This window comes from Chrysemys picta, chromosome 20, assembly GCF_011386835.1.
Source record: "Chrysemys picta bellii isolate R12L10 chromosome 20, ASM1138683v2, whole genome shotgun sequence".
Lineage (NCBI taxonomy): Eukaryota > Metazoa > Chordata > Testudines > Emydidae > Chrysemys > Chrysemys picta.
In genome coordinates, this window is record NC_088810.1 from 24695721 (window position 1) to 24721343 (window position 25623).

A 25623-nucleotide genomic window follows, 5' to 3' on the forward strand; every position below is an offset into this window, starting at 1 on the left:
AGCCCGCTGGCTCAGAGAGCCCTCAGCCAAGCACACGCCCCGTGTACCCTGGAGGAGCAGCTGCTGGACACGGATGCAGCATCCACCTTCCTGCACGGACCCCTCCCCTCCTGTCAGGCGAGGAGCCACTCACAGCCATGCATTAAAGAAATACTAACTTTAATAATAACCATCCGATTCCTTTGGTATAATCAAGACCTGGTAACAAATCAAACCCATATAAAGGAGAAAGAGAAGGGGGAGGGGAGAAAGCAAAACCCTCCCCCCTCTGAGCCCAGGCTGACTCCTCTGGGGGAGCAGGAGGCGTGAGGGGAGGGTTACACTTTGGCTTCAGAGTATAACAATGTGCATGCAACAGTGGGATCCCCACAGTCCGTGCAGACCCAGTGGCGGGCAGGCTTCATGCCCTGCAGGGAGAGGGCTCACCTGCCACTGCAGCAGAGCCTGGGAAGCCCGGGAGGCTGCTCCCGGCGGACACTGCTTAGCGCTGGCTGGGGAGAAGGAGCAGAGCTCAGGCCAGCTGTCCTGTCCCCCTGGGACCTCAGCAGCCCACTTGTCCCCTGAGGTGGGGAGTTCTGGTTCCCCCCTTCCAGCTCCAATCTTGTTGGGTGCTACGTGCTTCCTTTGGCTGCGTGGTTGGCCCAGACCGAGCTGGAGTACAGGGAACTGGCTGTGACATACCCTGCCCAAGGGGCAGAAGGGCGTAGTGTACAGCACTGCTCCCCTCCAAGGGCAGGGGGACCAAGGGGCTCTTGCCCTCCTATGGAGAACCCCATTTACCCCATCTCATTTCCATCCATGCCCCTCCCTGGACACAGGCTGGGCGTTGCCTTCCAGGATGAGGAGTGGGACTGTGAGCAGCCTGCTGCAGAAGGGGCCACCTGAGCTCTGCTTCCAGCCAGCAGGACGCTGGGGCGGGACCAGGCCTGGCTGTGGCCTCTGGGAGCCTTGTGTGAGGACAGGGGCTGTGCTCCCAGGGTGGGCGGACTGCTCTCCCCAGCCTGCCCCAGGGCCAACTGCTTTGCATAAGTATCTGGGACCTGTGGAGGGTCAAGGCACAGAGTTAATACGTAAAGTGATCGGGTACATTCGGTGTGCGGCCGGCCCAGCCTTGTGCTTCGCAGAGCAGAGGGCCGGGTTCACCTGAGGAGGGCAGGGGCCCTCCACTCCCGCCCTCTGGGGAAAATCTCCCTTGTTCTCGCTCTGTGCAGCAGGAGCCATGGTGCTGCTCTGTGGTGCGGGTGGCTCTCCCAAAGGGGTCACGCAGGTGGTGCCACCCATGGGTGCTGACCCCTAGGGATTGCAGGGGAATGGCAGATGAGAATCCAGCCCTTCCCTGCTGGGGTGAGCTGCCTCTAGGGGAGGGCGAGGGCCAGGAGCGCTCCGCAACCTCCAGACAGGCAGGCCTCTGAGCCAATAAGATTGACCCTCACCTTCCTCACAGAGGCTCGGCGGTCAGGGCAGGCTCCCTCCCACCCGCCCTGCCTGAGGGGGGGGATGAACGCGGGGCGAGGGCGAGTGTGTGTGGTTGCAATTGGCCTTCGGAGCAGTGCACACAGCCACCCAGGCTGGAGCTTGGTGCACACAGCCACCCAGGCTGGAGCTTGGTGCTAGCAGAGGTGGAGCTGTGGCTGGTGCAGCTCCCTGGATGCAGAAACAGGCCCCCGCCCTCTGCCCAGTCCCGGCTCCCCCGGCCTCCTCCACCTCTGCTCTGTCTCCGGAGGGGCTGGTGTGAGCCCAGAGAGTCTGAGCTCATGGCGGAGAGACGGGGAGCCCCAGGGCCTCCTGGGGAAGCAGCGGCTGAAACAGTCCAAGAGCCCTGCTGGCAGAGAGGGGATGAGCAGGCCAGGGTGGGCAGGGCCTGGGGGGCTCCCCTGAGGCCACCCATGCCTCACAGTCTCCTCTCCACGGGCTGCTGCAGGCACAGCTCGCTGCCCGCCGAGATGATGGGCAGGTGATTGTCCATGTGGTAGCTGATCAGGTGACTGACGCTCTCAAAGCGATGATCCTTCGTCCGCACCTGCAGGGGCCAGAAACGGGGCTCAGGGGATGGCCAGGTAATGGGTGGAACCAGGAGGCACGTGCGCCCTCTTGTGACCAAATGAGACATGGCAGCACAAACCTCACGGAGAGGAGCTAGTGTCCTGTTCCCTTGCAGGACCCGGCTGAGGCATCTCCGGGAGGGAGGGGTGGCCGTACCCGCCTGGGGGAGGGGGGCGGAGGGGGGGGGGAGGAGCCCAGACGGCACCCCAGCTCTTCCCTCGAGTGCCAAGCCTGTAGGACTGGGGAAGGGAGCCCCCCGCCGTGGCCCCAGGGCCGACTCACCACTCCCTCGGGGTCGACCAGCAGCAGGTGCTTGGGCTGCCCGCCCTGCAGCCCGGTCAGCACGTACTGGCCCGGTGTGGTGGTGCTCTCCCGCACCAGGAAGTCCCCGTTCACCTTCAGCAGCTTCTCCGCCTCCTTGCGGCTCATCTTCCCGTGGTACCAGGGCTCCCGCCGCAGCTGCTCCTCCATGGAGGCCAGGAGCTGGGCCGGCGGCAGCCCCACCGGCACCGTGGGCGGGACACGCAGGGCGTCCTCGAAGGGCTCTGCGGGGGGAGAGGAGCAGGGGTTGGATGGACACAGAGCCCACACCCACGCCACGCAGAGCCAGTCAATGCCAGCCCAGAGCTGGGGCAGATGCCAGCAGGACGGGCCAACCCCCACTCACTCATGTCGAAGAGGTCTCGCTGGGCACTGCCGTTGGCCGTGCCTGGGATGCTGGCGGCAGAGGCCTGGCGCGACCTGTCCAGGTTCTGCACGTTGACGTAGGACGGGTCGTCAAACAGATCGGTGCGGAGGGCTGGGCCGGCGCCGGGGGCGTATTTATCCCTTCCTGCATGGAGGGGAGCTGCAGTTAGCAGGGCTTGCCAGCCCGAGAGCCAGACCTCCCCCGCCACCTCAGCTACAGGGTCCAACACCCCCCTGCTGGGCCTTGGGTTACCCCAGGGACTGCCGGCAGAGACCCCAGCTGGGGGCAGCCCCGCACTCTGCTGGGATCCCTTGATTTGCTCCATGTGATCCTGGCAAGCCCAAAGATGATGCAGAACCGGCCCCAGGGATATGAAAGCCCTGGGGCATTCGGCTTCCGGCCTTGGCACACACAGGGGATGCTCAGAGATTAGCCTGTCCCACTGCGGAGGGCAGCGGGGGGCAATGCTAGAGCTGGCACTGCCGTGCGGGGCAGTGAGGTGTCCGAGCCGTGCCGTGCCAGGCGACCCCCAGCAGGTGGGCAAGGGAGCCTGTGGCACAGCTGTGTGTGGTCCGGTACCTTGGGCAGGAGGGTGCTGCTTCCGGGGGTCGTGTTCTGCGCTGGACATCTGGCCCACAGGCTGCAGGAGGAAGAGACAGGCAGTGAGTAGCCAAGGCTCAGACTGCTCCCTTCTCCTCCCGGTGCCCGCAGCGCCCAGCCCCATGGCCTCCAGCCTGACCATCTGCCACCCATCCTGCTCCGACTGCCGACTGGCAACAGGCAGTGCCCCCTGTGCATGGACGTACCCTGCCAGGTCTCACCCTGGGGTCTGACCAAGCAAGGGGAACTCATTGGCCAGGTGGCCCCAGGCCCGCAGCTTCCCCTCTTTCTGGCCACACCTGGGGATGGCAGCTCCCCCGAGCTGGCACCAAGGGACCCGCCTGGCACAGCCCTGGGAAGGGGTGCAGTGGGACAAGCTGGTGGGAGCGACACCCTCGCCCCCCACGAGCAGTGCTTACCAGCGTTGCCCCCAGGTGATTGGGCGCCTGTGCCACGCTGGCGCCATCACGCAGCCGCATGTCCACCACGCCCCCGAGGGGTGGCTCTTTGCCGGGGAAGTCGTTGTAGTACTGGTGGTCCGATGGCTCTTCCTCCTCCTCGTCCCAGGCCGAGCCGTCGAACCCAGCCATCCTAGGGAGGAGGGAGCAGTAGGTGAGCGGCAACGCGCCCCAGCTCTGCCGCGCTCCCCCCGCCGGCTCAGTACCCGGCGCCTCACCAAGGGCACTGGTGTTCCTTGTCTCAGGCCCGGCAGCCCCTGGACTGGACCCAGGCAGCCAGTGCATCCTGCCCAGAGCCCCGCCGGCCGGCCAGGGAGCTCCAGGGGCTCCCCCACCCTGCAGCATGCCTCTGAGGGGCTGCTGCCCCCCCATACCTGTCATGGGGAGTTACGAGCTTTGGGGGGTTTTTCAAGTACTGCTTGAAGCGCAGCTCGAAGGCCTGCCCAATGGTGCTGATCACGTCCTGCGCCAGGCCCTCAGGGCACTCCAGGATATGGCAGGCTGGAGGGGGAAGAAAGGCAGGGCTCAGAGCGAGGGACCCCGCAAGGGACCACACACACACACACACACACCCCGGGCACTGCCAGGCTCTCGTTACACCCACCCCTGGCAGCAGGGCCCCAGCAAAACAACTGTTGCTGCAGGCCCAGAGCCAGTCAGGGGGTCTCTGCGAGCGCAGCCTGGGGAGTGCAGGGGGGTGGCCAACCCAGCTCTCGTGGCCTGGGCCGGCTGGGGGGCATCGCGGGGCCGAGGCAGGCATCCAGCAGCGGTGGGGTTAATGGCTGCGCCAGCCGGCCAGGAGATGGCACAAGTCACTCACCTCTCTGATTGACGGGGTCTTTGGCAACATAGGCAACATACTCTGCAGTGTCCTGTGGGGGAGATGCAACAGGTGAGGTGGCGGCAGCACCAGAGCTGGGGGGGGGGGGGGGGACACACACCACCCCTACCCGTCGCCCACAGCCTAGTGCTCAGCACACCGATGGCAGTCCCAGTGTGAGGATGAGAGGCCAGGGGGATGTCCCAGGGCCCCAGCCCGGCCCTGCTTTGCTAGCCAGCCCTGTTGGCGTGGCTCACCCCTGCTGGGGCAGTAAGGGGGGTGCCGGCCAGATGCAAGGGCTTGGGTCAGAACGGCACCACGAGTGGGCCAGCCGTGGGGGAGAGTCCCCCTCCCCCCTGAGGGAGCCCTGGGCGGAGGTGGGATGGAGCCCAGCCATCAAGGGAACCTGGACACGGAGCAAAGACCCCACAGCTGCTCACTCACCGGGTCTCCCCCTGAGGCGAAGGAGATGGACTGCATGTGATGGTTGGCGATGATCTGTGGGGAAGGGAGAGCCGTTGGTTAGACACAGCACCCGGCTGCTCTTCCCAGCCAGGGATGCCTGTGGGGGGGAGGTACCCCCAGGGATGTGGGGTCTCCACTTGGCCTTTGGACGCCCCCCCAGAGCTGGCAGCCATGGACCTGCCCTGCACAGTGCCCATATTGTGGCGTCATGGGCCTGGGTCGAACCAGTGACCTTCTGCAGGGGGCCCAGCACACGGGGTGCGAGGGGCAGGCCTGGCCTGTGTCCCCAGGTAGACAGGGAGCGGAGCTGCGGACTGGGTAGGCAGGGGCGGGAGCCCCACTCTGCTGGCTCCCCAGCCAGAGCAGGCGGGGAGGGTGCTCTGGGCCCCGGTGAGTCTCACCTGTTTGCAGTCGGACGCCATGAGGTTGAGGCTGCTGGTGGAGATGGTGAGGGTGATGGGCATGCCGGCAAATTTGAGGTTGCTCTTGCCCAGGATGGAGTTCAGTGAGCGGCCGCAGGGCTGCGGAAGCAAAGGACCGTCCGCTAGGGGGCTGGGGCAGAGACCCTGGGCTCAGTAACACCAGCTCCCTCGCAGCCCAGCCCCCGTGCAGGCCCCACCGCCCCAGAAAGGCCGCAGCCCAGCCCCTGCGGCCTGGCTTAGTACTCGATCTCCCCCCACCTCACATCCATTAACCAGCAGCAGGGCGCCCCGTGCACTGAGCGGGGGAGGGCCTCGCTCCTCCATTAGCGCCAGACAGGGCCGCTATCGATCAGCCCCCCGCAGCGGGGGGCCTATCCCAGCCCAGCCGCGGCTGCCATCCCACTGCCAGGGGCAGCCACAGGGGCTGGAGGCTCCTGCTCCAATAGATGAGGGGGGAGCACGGGCACCCTCCCTTCCCCCTCTGCAAACACAAGGGCTTCTCAGCCCCCAGTGTCCCCCCCGAAGCCTCCTGCCAGACACCAGCACTGCCTGATTCCTAGAACCTGGGGTCAAATCCCAGCTCTGACCCAGCTGAGCGGGGGCTGGTCCTTCCTGCCTCCCTGGGGCGAGTGGGTGAGAGCATAAGTGTGTGCGAGGCGAAGGAGCCGAGTCCTGGCCCTTTGCCTCTGCACCCCCACTCCTGGCCCCAGGGAGTCAGCGTCAGGACTGCCCAGACTCTGGGCTCCTGCTCCAACCGCCTTTCGGCCTGGCCTTACCTTCCTCCTCCGGACGGCTCCTTTGGCACCGGGCACTGCCTCGCACACCAGGCTGATCGCCTCCCTGCGGGAACCACAGGACAAAGTCAGGGCAGCCCCGGGGAGCGGCCAGGCCCCAGCCACTTCCCCCGATTAGCTCCCCGCAGTATCCCTTCCCTCAGGGCCCGGTGACACACAGACCCGAATGCTGGGAGGGCAGGCACAGATGGGGTGAGCGAAGCTACAAGGAGACGGGCCCCTCGCCCAAGGCCTGGAAGCGGCTCTGCAAGGGGGATCGGCCCTGCCCCCCAAAGAGGCTGCAGTCGTTCATACACACGAGCCTTGTGCAAAGGGGCCAAGGGGCGTGGGCTGGGTGCAAAAAGGGGGGAGGGGCTGGGAAGGGACTCCCATCCTGAGAGTCCCCAAACCGTCCTCTCCAGGCCGGCCCAGCAGGGCGCAGCCGGGGGGAGGGACGTGGGTGGGGCCCAGCCGGGGCGGGGAGGGGGGGGAGGGACACGGGCGGGGCCCAGCCGGGGGGGGGGGAGGGACATGGGCGGGGCCCTGCCGGGGGGGGGGACACGGGCGGGGCCCAGCGGGGGGGGGGAGGAGGAGGGAGGGACACAGGCGGGACCTCCTTTGTCTGGCAGAGGCTGGAGCCAGCGTCTGGTTTCACTTGGAAGCACTGGTCTCCCTGGCACCTCCCCTGCAGCTGCCGTTCAGACCCCAGCATGCTCCTTGGCAGCTGCCACCCAGCAGCACTGGTGGGGGGCAGGGGGCACCATGGGACGTGCTCTGGGCCCAGAGTGGCCTGGCTGCCTGATGGGCTCCCGCCCTGCTCCCCCGAGCTCAGCTCAGCCACAGGGCACTGGGTCAGAACCCACCCTCCGGGCCTGTGGGCATCAGTGCAGGGGGTACGTGCGGGTGCACCTCCCAGCGTGAGGCCTCTCTGCCCACAGCCAGCGTCCGAGCGCCTGCGGCTCACCTGGTGACCTGAGTCCTGGTGTTGAAATCCAGCGCCCGCATGGACTGCAGAACTTCCACGCAGCCCATGTACTGAGAGAGAGTGAGAGCGCATCAGACGTCAGCCCAATGGCACAGCCCAGCCCCTCCCGCCAGCCCCAGTGCTGCAATGCTGGCAGGCCCCTGCACAGCTCAGCACTCAGGGCCTCCCCCAGCCCCACAGCTCCGTAGGGGGAGCTGCAGGGGTTGAACAGGGGCACTGGCTGGCCTCATCGAGGGCCATGCATGGCTCCCCGTGGGCTCACATGGGGAAGTTGGGAGCTACAGTGCTAAAGAACCCTCCCTGTGTTTCTCTAGGGGAGGGTCTGGGCTGGTGCCTGGCTCTGGGGCACCATCCCTGAGATGCCAACACCCCCCAGGCATCCCCTGGGGGATTTCACCACACAGATCTCAGCAAAACTGTGGTGCCAAACCCACCCCTGCTGCAGCTCAGATACTGCACGTGCTCAGCTCCCAGCCCCCAGCCCAGGCATCGCAGGGAGTTTATAGGAGGAACCCAGCATCCCTTGCAGGAGTCAGTAACCGACCCTCTCTGCTCCCACGACCCAGCCCCTCTGGACTCCCAGGGCTGGAGGAGCCAGGACACCCAGGGGCTCGGGGGATTGGGAAGGTGTGTGCGGGGAGATGCTAGATGATTACAAGGGCACAATTCCAAAGCCCCATTCCCAGGATGGTTTCGGGAGCCCGCTTGTGCCCCTTGGCTTGGGAGAGCCCTGAGCACTGCCTCTCTTGGCTCATGCCAGCTGGGTAAGCACTGGCCCTGCGGGCGTTTGCTCCCTGCCCCTGGCTGGGCTAGGCACTCATGCCAGACACAGTAACTCTCACATCTGCTTAACAAGAACAAAGCTTCTCCATTCAGTGCCCCCCGTTTGTGGCCTTGAAGCTGGGGGGGGGAGGGGGGCTTCTCAGAAGAGTTAAATCCAGCCTTCCCTGTCTCTTCCTATGCTGTGGGGATGGGGGCACAGGGCTCTGAGGGGAGGACCCCAGCAAGGGACTCTGAGCAGGGCCCCCTGCGAGCCTCTGCAGGCTGGAAACGGGGCTGTTTAATCCTGGCTCAGGTCACAAGTGAAACGAGTTGGCTGGTCTCAGCCTGGTGCTCCGTGTGCATGTCCTGCCCCAAATGCATTGCACACACTCTAGACAGGCACACCCAGGCTGTGAGCTGCGTCAGCAGAGCTTGCGGGGAGCAGGGGGCTGCCCGGAAGAGCTGGGTGTGGGAAGCCAAGCCCCCTTCCCCGGTCCAGCCCCAGCCCGCAAGGCAGCACTCAGTAGCAGGCACCAGGGTGGCCAGCCAAGCTGAAAAGCATGAGGCAAACAGGAAAAGGCCAGCCCAGCTGGTACGCAGGGGGAAGTGCCCCACCACGCCCGTAGCTCTGCAGTTTGAGCTCACACCATGGAGGGAGACGGCCGGGAGCACCCCAGCACCACGGCTGAGGGCGTCTCTCGGAGCAGAGAGCTGGGTACTGTGCTCTAGGCACATGCGAGTCTGGCTCGGTGCTGCCCTCTGCCGCATGGCACCAGTGCTGCAGTGCTAGTGTGGGAGGCTGACCACATGTCCTGGGGGCTGTCCCTAGGGCCCCGTGCAGGGTTTACGCAGCACCCATGGATTGGGTCCAGGTATGACCCCTCCTCATCAGTTATTGGGAGTGGAGCACATCCACCCTGACTGAATTGGTGGTTCTCCCGTCTCTTCAGGTGCCAGTATATTTATGCCTGGATCTGTAATTTTCACTCCATGCTTCTGAAGAATTGTTTTTTAACCCACGAAAGCTTCTGCCCAAATAAAACTGTTAGTCTTTAAGGTGCCACCGGACTCCTCCTTGTGTGGGTATAGCTGGACATGCCCCATTCAAGGCACGTGGGGATAAAGGGTGGTCCAGCAGATGGCACAGCCCAGAGACTTTGATCCCAGCATGCAGTGCTCCACCTCCGAGCAAGTGGCCAGGCAGCAAAGAATGCTGGGAGCTGAAGTCTCCCCAAGCAGCTCCAACGAAGCCCCCCATTGCCAAACCAAACGTCCGTGGGACGGAGGGCAGGGGTCCCTGCATGGAGTGACTGGGGGTGCTGGGCACCGCGGGAGGGACCCCCAGCTGGGAGCGGGTCTGGCGGGCTGCACTGGGTCACAGGCAGGGGGAAGGTTCCTGGCCACCTGCATCTGCTCGGCAAGTCCTCCGTGCCCGACAGGCTCCTGGCCCAGCACACGAGGCTGCCTCAGGACACGGGCACCAGGGCTACTCAAGAGGCCAATGCCAATGCAAGCAAGGGAGCCTGGCAACACTCCATGGAGCAGCCATGTGCTGGAGAGCTGCCTTGGGGCTGACTGCCTCCTACAATGCCCGTCTGCTGATCCCGGCTGCCCCCCGGCAAGCAGGGGTTTGGAGATCTCAGGTGAAGGGCTGAGGCCCTGGACTCCCCGAGCAGCGGCACTGCAGAGCCACGCAGGGCCGGGCACTTGCGGGCCGCCCCCTCCATGCAGGCAATGACAGCGCCCCAGGGGTCAGAGACACGCCCTAACTGGCCCTCCCGTTGTCTCCCCCAAACCCCATCCTGCTCCCTGGCCGCCCGGCATGGGCCCCCCAAGATCTGATCCTGGAGGGCAGTGCACAAAGGGGAAAGTGCCATCTGTGCTGGATCAGCAGGGTGAGCTCCCCACACACTGCCCTGCCCAGGGGCCTCTCTGCTGGGGCGGCTCCGGCAGCTGGGCCCCTCCCCGTCCGCGCCCTGCTCCCGGCCCCTCCTCCACCCCGCCAGGGCGCCCCACTGCACTCACCCTCACGAGGTAGGAGACGCCGGGGCCCATGACCTTGTCGTCGGGGTGCAGCCAGCCACGGGTGGGCTTATTGACGAAGCTGCCGTGGCGGGTCCATTCGTCGCCCCCCAGCTGGCCGCCTTCCACCCGCGTCTTCTTCCCGCAGCTCAGCTTGTTCATATCCTGGGGACAGACAGCGACAGGCCCCGCTGAATCGGGGCCGGGGGCACCCGGCTCCCCGAGGCTCCCCGCCTCCTTCATGCCGACGGCCGAGAAGCCCCGCAGGCTGAGCAGGTTGGCGGGGTAGGAGAGCTTCAGGTTGGCCATTTTGGGGAAGAAGGAGCACAGGGTGGTGGGGCTGTCCTCGGACTCCGACGAGAGCTCCCCGATGGGCAGCATGGGGCTGAGGGAGGAGGACGACAGGGAGCCGGGTAGGGACTGCGTGGCGACGAGGGACTCCACTGGGGACCCTGGGGACCCCACGCCGGCCACTGCCTCCTCCAGGGAGGAGACCGACTCATTCCGGAGGTGGCTGTATTTACTCTTCTGCAGCAGATCCATGCTGGAGGGGTTCGGGGGGGCCAATCCGGCTCCGGAGCAGGGAGCGAGGTGGCAGCCCCCTGGAGAGGCGAGGAGCCTAGGGCAGCCAGCACCCTGCAGAGCAGGAACTGCAGAAACATGGGGCTAGGCCAGCCCCCCTCCAGCACAGCATGACCGCTGGGAGAGCCGGCCTCAGCGATCCCAGCACCGAGCCCCCAGCCAAAGGGACTCCGGGCGAGCGTCACCGGGAGCAGGCAGGAGGGAGCAGCAGCGTCTGTTCACAGTCAAAGCTCATCTCCCCGCGACACGCAGCCCCGTGTGCACCGGCGCTCCCCGGGTCCGAGGAGCCAGCAGGTTCCCACTCGTTCCAGCCAGTCAATAACAAGCAGCGTGGCGAGGACAGGACAGGGAGGGACACGCCGGGGCAGCCAGCTGGAGAGCAACCCCTGGCCCCTGCCCGATTCCAGCTCAGCTGCAGAGAGGAAGCAGGCGAGGCCGCTGGCTGCACCCGAGAGGGCCGTGGGCGAGGCAGCCGGCGCCACAGGCTGAGCGGCTCCTCCACCTGTCAGGAGATCCTCACGCCGTGCTGCCCAGAGACCATTGTCCAGTCCAGCGCCCCGCACCCTGCCACGCCGCCTGCCAGCACTCCCCGGCCTGCTGCGCCAGCCCCTGCCCCCAGCCCAGCTCCCGCCGTCACCAGCTAGCAGGAAATCAAAGGCATGAATATTTAAAGTCCGGAGACAAGGCAGCCACAGAGTGTGTTCCAGCCCAGCCCGGCTGCACTCCGGGCACCAGCCTGGAGCCGACGAGGCCCCCTCTGTGGGATTGGCGGGGGTCCCGTGGGCAAGGAGAGATGCGGCTGGCGCACGTGTCCAGCCAGGGCCTGGGGCCCCAGAGCCCCAGAGAGGAGCAGGGAGCTGGGTGCTCCGGATCCGGCCGGGCAGGGCGCAGGAAGCCGGTGCGTTCAGCCGGCCTCGGCCAGAGGTTCCCCAGCTGCCGGGAGCCGGGGAGGGAGCTGCTGCAGCCGCGGCTAATTGCTGCTGCTTCCTGCGCGGAGCTGGCTCTAAGTGACTGCGGCTCCCGGGAGAGGAGAGGGGGCTGCTGCCAATCGGAAGGGCAGTGCTGACTCACAGCCTCTGCCCACAGCCTGTGGGGGGGCCTCGCTCGCTGGCTCCCTCCCGAAGGGGTGGGGTCGCAGGGAGTATCTAGAGCAGAAAATCAAGGTCACGGGTGGAGCCAGAGCAGGGGGCTCTGCCTGCTGAACACATGGGGGCAGCACAGACCGGGAGTGCCCTGTCTCTGCAGGGACCCGTGGGCCTGTGTGCCGGGCGGGGGCACCACAGCTTCCCGCGCTCAGCCCTTTCCCCCATCCGGCCCAACGCCCCCCTGGGCACCAGCAGGGCCCCGCAGCACAGAGCAATGGGCTCCCCCAGCACCCCACTCCAAACTCCCCTTTCCGTGCTGTGCCCCAGACGCTCCGCCCCCCCGCTGTGGGTGGAGAGAGCCTTCTCCTCTGCAGCGCCTGCCACCCGCAGCAGCCGTTTGCAGACCCCGCCGAATGTGCCCTTGCCAAACCTGCCAGTCTCTCTGAGCACCGAGCAAGCACCGAGCTTGTTCCAGCACTGCAGGTGCTGGGGGGCAGCACGCCGGGGCACAGGAGACCCTAAACCCACGTTCTCCCGCTCCTTGCACCCAGGCCCAAGCCCCAGAGAGTGGCAGCCCCCGCTCCCCACTGCACGCTGCTGCAGCCAGCCCTGGACATGGCGGCACTGGGCTGAGGCCAGAGGCCTCCGGGGCAGACTCGGGTCAGAGTTTGTACCAACTGAGACGCGAGAGGGATACAATCAGCAACTTGCAAATTGGCAGCTCCCCACTGGGCCACAGACCCGTGTCTGGAGAACACGGCGCTCTCTAGCCCAGCGTACCCAGGCGAGGTGGGCAGTCCTCACTAGTGTTCAGAGTTAACGCCCAATTTAGGCCACACCACTCAAAGCTATTGTTTCAGGCTCCCTGCAGACTCAGGACAACACCTCTGCCTCGGGTCCATGCGAAACCCGTTGGCTGCTCTGCAGCCAGAAGGGCTGGAAACACAAGGGTTGGACTCCGTAGCAAACTGTGCTGGGCCCCAGACCCTGGCTCCAGCACTGGACCCAACGCCCCTTCCGACCGCCCTGGCTCTGAATGGAGGCTGAGAGGCCGGAGCTGAGCCCCGCAGGGCAGGATGGGTATTCCTGGGCGCTACCGCCCCTCAAAGGAGAAGCATGAGTAAAACACTCCTAGAGCCAGACACATCGCAGGGGAGGTTCCAGCTCCGAGCCACGGAGCAGCATCACCTCGCCATGGCCACCCCCCCCACCCCAGGTGTCAGCGCTTCCCAGCCGCTGTGCGAGCCCTGGCAGGCAGCCACGAGCAGCGAGGGAAATGGAAGTCTGGCCAAGGCTGGAAATAGCCTCCCGAGCGGAGTGCGAAGCATCGCAAAGGGGCTGCTGCTAACTATAGCAGGGAGGTTCAGCTGGCCTCCAGGAGCCACCAGCACCATAGGGGAGAGTCCCCTGTGTGCACCCCCCAGGGAGATCCCTGTGGAGCGTGCCCCCATTCCCACCCCAGGGAGATCCCTGTGCACCCTGCACCCCCACCCCAGGGAGAACCCTGTGCACACACACCTCCCAGCAGGATTCACCAGTGCTCACCACAGCCTCTCGCACCAGGGAATGACCATTCCAGGGGTCCCTGCACAGTCCCCGGACAGAGCAGAGCTCACCCTGGCCTGGGGCCCAGCAGCTCTGCACAACCACTTGAAAGAAATGCAGGAAGCCTGGGGCCAGGAAGCAGCGACTCACCTACCCGGCCTTTCCGTGAGCCAAGCCCTGCGCGTTCCACCCCACGGCCTAGCCAGGCTGCATGCTCTTGGCAGGCAATGGAGGGGGCTTGCGCCCCCCAGAGGCCAGACAGCTGCGCACTGCCCTCTGCTGGAAGGGGCAAACAGCCAGCCCATGGAAATGGAGTCAAAGGTCACCAAGCATTTTCCAGGAGAGTCCAGGTGTCCCATGCAAACTTCAACGCCCCCTCCCCCAGCGAGTGCCCGGCCTCTCGGCTCCAGCCCTGCACCAAAGCGCTGTGCCCTACCTGCGTATCACACTTTGGGATGGGGGGCTGGAGCCGTGCCCTGCCACTCTGCCAGCGGCACCAAGACCAGCCCCAGCAGCAGCGGGAGGGGGCAGAGCTCTCCAGTGCCTGAACCCCCCCGCTCTGCACCTTTTCCACTCCCCCTTGAGCCAAGGGTCTGTTCCTGCCCACCCCACCTCCCTGGAGCAGCTCCCTACAGCGCAGGGGCCAGGATCAGAGCCGCTGGAGTCGCACACAGGAAGCAGCTGCCCTTGGGAGCAGGGAGTGAGGGGCAAAGGGAGCAGCTCAGGGCTTGGCCTTAACTCCTTCACTCCCAGACCGGGCCCAGCCCCGGAGCACAGGGGTGGGGGAGCAGGCACGGGCAGTGAGGGCTTGGTGTCGGCCTCTACCAACCGATCCCAAACGAGACCTGATCCTCTAACTCACTCCCGATCTGCAGGTTCCCCTGCTAGCCCAGCCAGACTCCCCCCATAGTCCCGACCAGCAGCCCCTGCTAGCCCAGCCCTGGGCTCCCCCCAGCTCTGCCAGTGCCCCTCAATCCCGACCCGCAGCCCCTGCTAGCCCAGCCCTGGGCTCCCCCCAGCTCTGCCGGTGCCCCTCAATCCCGACCCGCAGCCCCTGCTAGCCCAGCCCTGGGCTCCCCCGCACAGCTCTGCTGGTGCCCCTCACTGCTGCCCTATGTTCCCCCTGCTAGAACAGTCCTTGGTTTCCCAGACATGGAGCACAGATTACATGGACCTGAGCCAAACTGCAGAGATTTAGCAAGAACATCAAAGTGGGACTAGGCTGGGACTGGACAACTCACGTCACATGTGTCTTGGGCCAGGCGGAGCCACCCCCGGCGGGCACGGACGCTCCTTGGTCCCCAGAGTCCCTTTTGCACAAGTCAGCCCCTCGGCAGAGACAAGCAGTCAAGCTGGGGCTCCACCAGGATCTGCCCCAACACTGCCCGGCTCCCCCCAGCACAACCCCCGACGGACAGCTGGGTAAACCACTCCCAGTCACCTGCTGCCCACTCAGGCAACAGCGGGGAAACCGGGTTAAAACACACCCCTGGCTGCGTCTGGTCTGGCGGCCCCAGGAGCCCTGTCCCAGTCACATGCCCCCCGCCCCGTGGGGCCATCCGCCAGGCAGGACCAGCCAGGCTCTCCCATCTCTGCAAACCGGGATGGGGCACTGTTAGGTTCAAAGTTGCTGCAGGTGTAGCTCCCCAGGACTTCAACGGATCACATAACGGCTGCAGCATCCACCTCCCCAGGGCCTGCTGGTGGCTCTGCGCCTCCCAATGGGGCACCCCACCCCTCTGGTGTAGTTCCCTGGGATGGAGAGCACATGACAGGGGACTCCACTAGCTAAACCTACGGCACTGCCTGTATGCGGGCCAGCAAGGCCTCCGTGCCTGGGAGTGACAGGGCCGGCTGCAGGCAGGTCTGGGAAGTAGCCCGGGCTAGCCCATGCCAGAAGGGGAGACTGCAGCCCGTGTGTGGCAGAGCCATTAGCGAGGTTTAACTGCAGCACAGCAGCGGGTGGGGGAGCTGAAGAGGGCAGGGAGCCCATAGCTAAGAGGGGTTAAGACCTGGATGCTGCTGGGAGGTGGAGGAGGCAGAGCCCTGGGATGGTGCAGGGACAAGGCCTGGGGGATGGGGAGCCAGCGCCCTTGGAGAGCCAGACCCAGATCCCTTGAGACTGGGAAAGCAGGTGGGCCAGGAGCCTGGGCTAGAGACACATGGTCTGACCCGTGGCCACACGAGGCCTAACTCTTCTTCAGCCGCCTGTGCACAGGGAGACCCTCCCCGCCAGGCCCAGCCTTCCCAGGGAGCCATGGCCTGTGCAGGCGGCAGCCTGGGGCCAGGAGAGGAGAAGCCGGCCCCAGGGCTCTGTGGGCCCAAGGCCTGTGCTTTCCAGCCACCCTGCTGCGCTCCTGGCAAAGGCCAGACAGCAGGGCCCATGCAGCGCTGCCCCAGCCAGGCATCGTGGGGCAGGGACCCAGAAGGGGGAAGAGTGCGGCCCAGCTGCTGGGCATGGTATGTGCTCTCTGGCTGTGGGACTCCAGCAGAATCCAGCCCCTTCCAAAGCAGCTGCTCCGTCCCAGGGCTGAGCGCGCTGGCTCCAGCCCTGCAAGATCCCATCCCATTTCCGGAGAGCTGGTGGGGAAACCAAACCCTGCAGACAGCCCTCCCCCACAGCCAGTGAGCAGCACGAGAGACTCCTCCAGCCCTGCCAGATGCTCTGAGGAGCAGAGCTCACAGGGCCGGGGGCCCTCGGGGCCGTGCTGGAAGCCTCCCAACTCCTTCTCGAGGGTGGCCGCACCCAGCGGCTCTGCCTGAGCCTCCGCTGCAGGGTCCAGCGCCCGACGCCCTCCCAGGAAACGCGAACCCGGGAGCTGAGACAGCTTGGGAGCCAGACAGAGACAGTCTGTGCGAGTTCAGGAGACGCTGAACCAAGTCACACCTCCTGGGCCCTTCCCGTGACAAAGTGGGGGATTTTCTTGTTTGTTTTCTTGTTTTCGGTGGGGTTTCAATGGTTTGCATGCGGAGGGGGTGGGACTCGGTTTCCCTGGGTGTTACTGGTTTAACGAGGTGAGGGGAGAGGGAGTTCATTGGGACACAGGACCGGAGAGGGAACGTGGGACCCCAGCCAATGGCCTGGAGGATGGATACCCCAGCGACCGGACCCGGAGACCCAGCTCAGGAATCGCAGCCGGTTCTGGCCAGTGGGAGGACAATGGGCTGCAGAGTGAGGACCCAGTGACCTGACCAGCCGGTTCCAGCCAGAGGACAGAAGCGAGGAGAGGAGGCCCCGGTTTACGACCCTGTTTACCTGGAGAGAAGACAATGGACTTGGGGCCGGAGAGCTCAGATGCCCAGCTGGGAAGCAGGGGGGCTCTGGGCTGGAGAGGGGGAGCAGGCAGCGCCCACCTGGAGGCAGGGAGACTGGGATGTGCTGGGCTGAGGGAGGCCAGGCCTGAGGGTCAGAGAGTTTCCTGTGCTGTGTTCAACTCTCAATAAATCCTCCCGTTTTATGCTGGCTGAGAGCCACTCCGGCCTAGAGAACCTTCGGGGGTGGAGGCCCCGGGGGTCCAGAGCGAGGGGACTCCCTGAGAGAGCCCACGGCAGAGACAGACGTGCTAAGGCTCAGAGAGGTGCGGCTCCAGGAGGTGGAGGGGCCTGACCTCAAGAGAGAGTGGACCCCCGAGAAGGGCTGTCGCACTGAAAGGGGCACCCCCCACGGACCGCAAGGGGCCAAGAGTGGGCACGATCTGTGAGTCTGTGACACCACCCCGCCCTCGCTGACGGGCCCAGAGACACGGCTACTGGTGGGGAAGCCGTTTGTTCTCGCCCAGAGCTGACACACGGTCTCTTGGACGGGACAGGACCCCCAGCTCAAGGGCAGGGGCGCCTTGCAGACCCTGCGTTCCTCCCACTGCCCTCTTTGGGCCAAACAAGCATGACACGACGTGCTCAGCTCCAGGATCGTGTGGCAGGGGGCAGGGATTTCGTTCCACGCGCTGGGTTCGGCGCTTACGCCGCCCTCCCAAAGGCCCAGCCTGCTGCTCTGGAGATCCCCCGACAGGCTGTGGACGTGCGGCTCAGGAAATGCACCAGAGAAGGGAGACAGGCAGATGTTCGGCGAGGTTCGGCCAGTGGCAGGTCCTTTCCCAAGCGGCACAGCAGAGGCACTGGTGACACCGCTACCAGATCCCATGGGGTGACAGTATGTGTCCCAGATCCCACGCGCACCCCAGCCCTCTCTCCCTCTTGCACACGCAGGCTCCCTGCAACTCTCTGCGACAGCAGGAGCCGTGCGTCCAATGGCTCTTCACCACCAAGGGGGACAGAAAATTGTGGGACCCCCAGGAGTCACATTCATGGCCCCGTTTGGGGTCATGACCCCGCAGTGGGCACAGCCGCTCAGTGAGAAACACACCAGAGCCCAGAGAGAAGGCGCAGGAGAGGCCAGCGGGGACCAGCAGGTCCGAGCGAGAGAAGGAAAGTCTGGTCCATCACCAAAGCCGCCTACCCACCACCACAGGCCCCGAGAGCCGCTGGCCTTACCACATACTCCATCTGCGCCGCACACGGGGAGCAGAGCTGCAGAGCCCTTCTGCGTGGAGTCCAACCTGCGGTTCAGCGACAAACAGGGAGTTAGCCGGCTTGGCCCAGCCCTCAAGGAGGCTGCCGTGCACTCAGCACTGACGGGACGAAGCGAACCACTCGCCGGAGCTTTTGAAGACACCCCACCATCGGAGCAGCCTCTTCCCCCGCTGACTCACTGCTGGCTCCGTCTGAGCTAGGCCTGCCCCAGGAGGTCACTATGAGCCGGGGAGGAGACGGCATCTGGCCGCTGGGGATCGTACAGGGGAGCCCCTGGCACTGGCTCCGCGTTTGGATCCCTGCTTGCCTGACACACCGGGCTTGGGAGGCCGCCTGGCACCCGCTTCCCCTGAGGAGGCCTAGCAGACAAGTGCGGGAAGTTTGGGGTCTCAGCCAAGGTGAGCCTGGCTCGATCTGCCAAGAGATGCCGGGGCCTGGAGCAGCCGGGGTGCAGTGGGGAGGTGAAGGGACGCCTGGGAACGCTGCTTGCCACACACACATCAAGCCAGCCCACGGGACTCTCCCTTAGAGGAGCAGCAAACCCAGTGAGCCCATATCCTTGTGCAGCAGCCCAAGGGGCTCCAGACCAGAGCAAACCAGCCCAGGGGCCTGCCCGCCTCCAGACAGAACCTTCTGTGACACCGCAGCCAGTGGGCCAGACCGACGCGCCCTGCAAAGAGGGGCTGGGCTCTCATCCCCACGGCCAGGGAAGCCAAAAGCCTACGCCAGCACCTCCAGCCAGGAAGGGAGCAAAGCAGAGGGGGCCCGTGGCCGGGGCCCAGTAAACACCCAGGGCTGCCCAGCACCATGGGGTCTCCCCAAGTGTCAAGGGTGAGTGAGCCGCCCAGGCTGCTGTTGGAACTGCCCAGGACACTGTGCAGCTTTGCTGGGTTAGTGCCCCCCCCAGGGGGGGCCCACAGCACCATACAGAGCCCGTGGGTGGGGACGGTGCACTCACCTTCCGAGGACACCGCCCCGGCGGGCCCAGCCACTCCTCCGCCTGGGGAAGCAGCATTCGCAGCCCAGCCGTTGCCTGACTCCTGCCCAGAGCAGCACCCAGCAGAGGGCAGGGGGGGTAGGAGGGAGGCCAGGGAAGGGGAGGAGGTTTCAGGCCCAGGGAGAGCATGGCAAGGGCAGTGGGCACAGAAATGCCCTACTCAGCTCCCAGGCCCTCCCCTCCTCCCTTTGGCCCAGGAAACCGCCCTCCAAACACAGCAGGGAAACAAACCCAATTTACTTCCTGGTAGCTACTGGGCCCTTCTCTGGGGCTGCAATCCCAGCGCCACCGGCGCTAACCTGATCAGCCCAGGCGGCAGGGAGATAAGGGGCATGTTGGCCAGAATGGGCAGGGCGTGGCAGCATGCCCAAGCCAGTTACTGACGGCCAAGGGAACTACCAACCAAGTCATGCAGTGCAAAGGCCCAGATGGGGGAGGGCGGGCTGGGAGCAGGCAGCAGGTACAAGGGGGGTGCTCCCTCCATGCTGGGCTAAACACACACACGCTTGCTGGGGTGGGATGGGGATGGAGGGAGGGCGGCGCATGCTTAGCTGGCAGGCTGGGCCTGGCTTGCCCTGGCCAGAGGCTCTATCCCAGTGCCTAGTGATGCCTGCTTAATGCAGCTGGCACCCGGAGGCATCGAGACAACAGGTTTAGTGGGAAACAAGATGCAGCTTCACTGGTATTGACGTTATGGCCCTTCAGAGGGGCTGTCAGAGCCTCCTGGGACCGGGCGTGGCCAGAAACACACACACACCCCCGAGCACGGCCAGAGACACACACACACACACACACACACACACACACGGGGTTGGGCACGGCCAGACACACACACACACGCACTCTGGGACCGGGCGTGGCCAGACACACATACACACACCCCGGGGCTGTGCATGGCCAGAGAGAGAGAGAGAGAGACACACACACACCCCCGGGGCTGGGCGCGGCCAGAAACAACCCTCCCCCCCCCAGGGCCCGGCGCGGCCAGAAACACACACACACACGGGGCCGGGCGCGACCAGAAACACACACACACACACACACACACACGGGGACGGGCGCGACCGGAGACGGAGCCAAGGAGGGAAGGGGACTCTCCTGCTGCACAGGCAGTGACGGATGACAGATGCAGGGACCGGCCCAGGCACACACGGGCAGACAGGGGCCATACTGGGAACTGAACCCAGGTCTCCTGAGTCGTAGGCCAGGGCCTGACCCCCGAGCCCAGCTGGCCCGTAGCTTTCCAGGGCCCTGTGGCAGGGGCCAGCACACCCAGCCCGTCCCGTCCCCCGGAGACATACAGCTGACGGACAGCACGGCCCTTGGGCTGCGGCCTGGGCCCAACAGAGAGCAGCCACAACTATCTATCTGGGCCCTTCCCAGGGGACCGTCTGCAGCGGAGACGGCCCCGTGGTCTCTGGAGATGGGCCAGAGAAGGGACACCCCTCCCGTTCCTCAGTGCAGACCCCCGGGGGGCATCACAGCGCCACGGACAGGCCAGCTGGGAGTAGATGTCACTTGCCCTTTGACCCCGTGTCCAAGGGTAACAGCCCATTAGCATGAGCCATGCGAGAAGGTCACAGCTAGCTGAGTTTGGGGGGTTGGGGGGGATGCTCGGTTCCGCTCCAGGGCACCCCAGGACCCAGTTACAGGACTGGGACTCCCACGCCAAGGCGAGCCGTCACACAAAGCACCCGGGGAAACACGGCCCAGAGAGAGGGGCGATGGCGGCACAGCCACTAACAGGGTGGGACATGGGAGCCTGGGAGCCCACAAGATACCCCAGAGGTGCTGGAACAAAGCAATGCCCAGGCAGCCCCCAGGGGCTCTCCGACCAGCCCAGCCAAAGCCCCCCCCGCCCTTCCCCAGGGCTACAAGAGCTACAGGCAGAGGAGGGTAAACCCCAACCAATCAGAGCTGGCAGCATAAAGTCAGGGACTGCTAGTGCCACCACCCCTCCCCCAAACACCATGTCTGGCTCCCCGCCCCCAGCTGCCCCCCCGGAGCTGGGCTGAGCCCAATCCCAGACACGGGGCATGCAGGGCGGGCACCAGGCAGCAGTTTGGCCAGAGGCTGGTGTGGTCTCTCCTCTCAGCCTTCTAGACAGGAAGCTCTTTGGGTCGCCTGAGCATCCACCACGGTGTGGGCGCTGGGGCAACCCCCAGCATGCAGCCCTGGGCACACCCAATGCCAAGCCATTTTGGGGACCTGGAAAGCCGAGCGCCTCCTACGAGGCAGGAGAAATCCGCTTTCAAAGCCTGCGTCCTCGAGGTTATTTCAGTCCCTTTCTTCTGCTCACAATGGCAGAGACAGCGAAAGAGTTCTTCCCATCCGGGGCTGGCTCCAGGCTACCCCTTCCCACTCACGTCCTCCCTGCGAGCCAGAGGATTAGCACACTGGACATGGAGCCTGAGGCTCACATCCCTTCTACCAAGCTATGAGCCCCAGCTGGGCCCACCCGGCGTTCAGCCTGCTGGGCCCACCCGATTCACAGCACAGGAGCTCAGTTCCTATCAGCTGTTCCCTGGGTGGGAGCGGGGGCTGCCTGGGCCTGAGCACGCAGGTTGGCTGGGCAGCTGCCATGCAGCGTGGCGAGGGCAGGGGAGTCATGCCAGCAGCAGGCTCAACTAGTGGCTGGTAGGGCCCTGTGACTAGAGAGGCCCAGATTATATCCCTGGCCCGCAGGGGAAGAGTTCAGACATAAATAAATAAACAGCCATTAGGGCCTAGGCAGCCAGCAATAAGTCACGTGGCAGAGCCGCCAGGCACAACACGGGCAAGGCAGCGAAACCTCAGCAGCTTTGCCAGCAGAGCCCGGTGCCATTAAAGTGACGCTCACCCCATGTCACTTCAGGGAACACTCCAAGCTACCCACACAGCAGCAACCAGGGGGACCCCAAGCCGGGACAGAGCACGTCCGGGCTCAGGTTGGAGGCTGCAGTGCACTGGAGGGGGAGCCGAGATGAGCAGAGAAGCAGGAGGGAGCGTTGGGCTTTTGGAGAATGCCTGATCACTGCAGCTTCTGATGCCAAGACCTCAGGGAGGTTCTTAAAATATATCCGGGGAGAGACTCTGCGAGGCTGGGACACAAAGGCAGCAATGTAGGTGTTAATCCAAGGCCCTAGCAACAGAACCAGTGACTACTCCTACCCGCCCGCACTCCCGCTGCACACTGTCATTTACCAACATCAGCTACAAAACCCAAAGTTCACACAACGCTCACATTCTGACAGCAAACCACAAGAGGCAGGAAATTCGCAGGCCAGGTGAGAACCCAGGCTGCTTTTATGCAACACGGCTGGGTTTGGTGGTGAGAGAACACTGCACTTGCAGCCTGAACTTGGCATTTCTGTGCTGGTTCAGTTGCCTCTCGGAGGGGAGAGTCCAGCCTGTGAAATATACACCCAGCAAGCGACAGCCCAGCAGTCTATGCCCTTTGTTCACAATCGCGTCTATCACAGCAGGAGGAGTCCATCATTCTCTTTTGGTGCATAAGGACCTAGTGCCCAAAGGGCCCTTGGCAACAGATGAGCCAGAGCGTGCCAAAGGCGACGGCAGGCCAGACGTGACTCCCAAACCCTCCGCCCTACACAGGAGACAAACATTCCATTCCACACAACTGCCCCGCCCCCGGGGTCAGCAGCTGCAAGCCCCCCCCAGTCAAATCCCTCCTGCCCTGCCCCGTCATGGCGTTAGAACGCACAGCCACTGCTTGGGCAACCCCTTGGAGCCCCTTTGGGATCACGGGCTCTCAAGCATGCTTCATTTGCTCATATAACACTGGCCAACTCTGCACAAGGAGCGGTTTCAAGCTAGCGCTGCGCAGGGACCGGTGTGATCCGCCTGGCGTAGCTACCTGCAGTGCTCGGCTTTACAAAGCACCAGTGCCCAGTCCCCAGGGCCACCAACCTCCCCAAGCCACTGCTGAGACCTTCCCAAACAGCTCCCAAACTCCGTCAAAGCTCTGCAGCTGAGCGCAACCTGTCTGCTCCTCCCAGGGCCAGGTGTTGAGCCGAGGGATTTACCGCCCGGACATGTTACCCTATGCCCCGAGAGCAAACTACAGCTACTCGGTCTGCCAGCCCAAGCAGGGAGACACAGCCTCACAGGCTGGGCCGAGGAGAGGCTGCCGGGAAACAACAGGAAATGAAGAAACACCAGGAATGTTTCCAAGGGGGGTGGGGGGAAGGTGAAATCACAGCTGGACAAAGGTTACCAGGGATGTAAACACCAAGCATGGCCCTCAGCCCCCACTTCCTGTGGGAAGGGGGCGTCTGGTGGGGGGCAGCCAAAGGAAGCCACACTAGAGGCACAGTCACAGTTTCCCGTGCTTTGGCTCCACTGCACCCAGGCTGGGACTAGAGAGCAATCCCGCCCTGCGACCCACATGGGGAAAGGAGCGACTTGCCCCCACACCCCGTCCCAAGTGGAACCCGGGTACTACCGACAGGAGCATTGACATCATGCTCCTCACTCACAGCCTGTACCCACACCTCCTGGTCACAGAGCCAGCCGGGCTGCCCTGGCAATCACCCCACAAGGATGGAGGCTAACAGCGAGGTGTCCTGCTGGGGCCCAACCAGCCCTGGTCTGAGGCACTGGGAACCTGGCCCCATCCCATCCTGCCAGTAGCCCTCGCTTACTCACCATCTATTCTGCGACACACAGGTGAAAGTACAAGCACCCAGAGGCTCCCTGCCACTGGCAGGTAACCACCCAGCTCAGGGTGCCCCACAGGGACGTCTCATGGCCCCCCTAGACATTAACTGTCGAGCAAGGAGCGAAAGGCTCCCGGGGACCCAGTGCAGGCGCAGCGATAGTAACTGGCCTACGGCTGGCACCATCTACACCCATGAATGGAGCCGCACCCCCGCCGCGGGGATGATGGAGAACAGGCAGAGAGGGGCACTGGGGTGAGCAAAGAGCGAGCAAGGGGCTGCCAAGGGGGGGAAGGGGAGCCTGGGGGCCAGGCCATGAGAGGAGGGGCACGAGTGGGGGAGACGCAGGCAGGATTCTGGGGGGCACCAGAGCCAAGGAGTTTGTTGCACCTGGGGAGTCTGAACCCCAGGGACCAGTGGGCAAAGGGGGAGTCGTGGGGAGGCGGTCAGGAGCAGGCCTGGTACAGGATGGGGGGGATCGGGCCCAGGGCAGGACCGGGTGGGGCCCCCCAGGCCTAGGGGGGGCAGGATTAGGCTGGGGGGGGCGGGAGGGACCAGGCCAGGGGTTGGGGGAAAGGGGGAACCCGGGGCAGGATCGGGGGTGGGGGTGGGGGAGGACCAGGTTGGGGGCGGGGGGATCAAGACTGGGCCAGGGGGATCGGACAGGAGGGGGAGGGGGGGAGGGGAAGATCGGGCCCGGGGCAGGACTGGGCCAGGGGGATCGGACAGGAGGGGGACGGGGGGGATCAGGCCGGGGGGCTGGCGGGTGGGGACGGACAGGAGGGGGCCGGGGGGGGATCAGGCCGGGGGGGGAGGGGGGGAGACCAGGCCGGGGGTTGGGGGGGGAGCGGGGCAGGACCGGGCCGGGGGATCGGACAGGAGGGGGACGGGGGGATCAGGGCGGGGGGCTGGCGAGCGGCGGGGGGGGGGTCGGACAGGAGGGGACCGGGGGGGGGGGGGGATCAGTCCGGGGGGGGGGGAGGGAGATCGGGCCCGGGGTAGGACCGGGCCGGGGGGGGGTCGGACAGGAGGGGGACGGGGGGGGGGATCAGGCCGGGGGCGGTGCGGGGGGGGGTCGGACAGGAGGGGCCGGGGGGATCAGGCCGGGGGGGGGGTCGGACAGGAGGGGGAGGGGGGGATCAGGACGGGGGGCTGGCGAGCGGCGGGGGGGGGGTCGGACAGGAGGGGGCCGGGGGGGGATCAGGCCGGGGGGGGGGTCGGACAGGAGGGGGCCGGGGGGGGATCAGGCCGGGGGGGGGTCGGACAGGAGGGGGCCGGGGGGGGGATCAGGCCGGGGGGGGGTCGGACAGGAGGGGGCCGGGGGGGGGAATCAGGCCGGGGGGCTGGCGAGCGGCGGGGGGGGGGGGGGTCGGACAGGAGAGGGCCGGGGGGGGATCAGGCCGGGGGGGGCGGGGACGGGGAGGGGCGGGGGGGTCGGACAGGAGGGGGCCGGGGGGGGTCAGGACGGGGGGGGGTCGGACAGGAGGGGGAGGGGGGGGATCAGGCCGGGGGGGGGGAGATCGGGCCCGGGGCAGGCCCGGGCGGGGGGTCGGACAGGAGGGGCCGGGGGGGGATCAGGCCGGGGGGGGCGGGGACGGGGAGGGGCGGGGGGGTCGGACAGGAGGGGGCCGGGGGGGGGTCAGGACGGGGGGGGTCGGACAGGAGGGGGAGGGGGGGATCAGGCCGGGGGGGGGGAGATCGGGCCCGGGGCAGGCCCGGGCGGGGGGGTCGGACAGGAGGCGGCCGTGGGGGGGATCAGGCCGAGGGGGGCGGGGGGGGTCGGACAGGAGGGGGCCGGGGGGGGCGGGAGATCGGGCCCGGGGCAGGACCGGGCCGGGGGGGTCGGACAGGAGGGGGACGGGGGAGGGTCAGGGCGAGGGGGGCGGGGAGGGGCAGGACCGGGCCGGGGGGGTCGGACAGGAGGGGCCGGGGCCCGCGAGCGGCTCTCACCGGGGCACCATGGATCGTCCGGGCTCGCTCGGCTGCCGGCGGCCGCGGCTCCAGCACAAACTTCTGCCCGAACCCTCCCTCAGCCACTCACTTCCGGCCCCCCACCCCCAGCTCGGCCTCATCGGGCCCCGTCACGTGACGGGGGAGCGCTACGTTCCAGACAAACGCCGGCGGCCGGAGACGAGCCAATAGGAACGCACGCTCCTTTCCACCCCGCCCAACGAGCGCCAGGGCGGAA

The 25623-nt window shown here is 65.9% G+C and overlaps 1 protein-coding gene across 4 annotated transcripts; it reads right to left on the reverse strand.

The window, feature by feature from the left end:
* Positions 1-142: 142 nt before the first annotated feature.
* On the reverse strand, positions 143-25544 carry SHC1 (SHC adaptor protein 1). Of its 4 annotated transcripts, XM_065574377.1 has the most exons (14): positions 25386-25532; positions 17742-17806; positions 10042-10203; positions 7234-7304; positions 6273-6336; positions 5476-5595; positions 5054-5107; positions 4610-4661; positions 4164-4290; positions 3751-3922; positions 3311-3371; positions 2711-2875; positions 2326-2588; positions 143-2020 (listed from the first exon to the last, which is right to left on the reverse strand). In XM_065574377.1, exons 2-14 carry the CDS (start codon positions 17751-17753, stop codon positions 1892-1894), a joined length of 1452 nt encoding a protein of 483 aa, XP_065430449.1. In that variant the 5' UTR covers positions 17754-17806; positions 25386-25532; the 3' UTR covers positions 143-1891. The 4 variants fall into 4 exon arrangements, with proteins under 4 accessions (XP_065430449.1, XP_065430450.1, XP_005280696.2 ...); XM_065574378.1 differs by lacking the exon at positions 17742-17806 and having other exon boundaries at positions 25386-25544; XM_005280639.5 differs by lacking the exons at positions 17742-17806; positions 25386-25532 and adding an exon at positions 10563-17713.
* Positions 25545-25623: the final 79 nt, after the last annotated feature.

What these genes read in the sequence shown, in the direction of transcription:
- SHC1 (XM_024108606.3), bottom strand. Translation starts at nt 10,581, where the DNA reads ATGGATCTGCTGCAGAAGAGTAAATACAGCCACCTCCGGAATGAGTCG. An exon ending in GCGTCTCCTACCTCGTGAGG is followed by an intron (nt 7,305 to 10,041) that starts GTGAGTGCAGTG and finishes ACTCTCTCTCAG; the next exon opens with TACATGGGCTGCGTGGAAGT. An exon ending in TGGCGTCCGACTGCAAACAG is followed by an intron (nt 5,108 to 5,475) that starts GTGAGACTCACC and finishes CCTTCCCCACAG; the next exon opens with ATCATCGCCAACCATCACAT.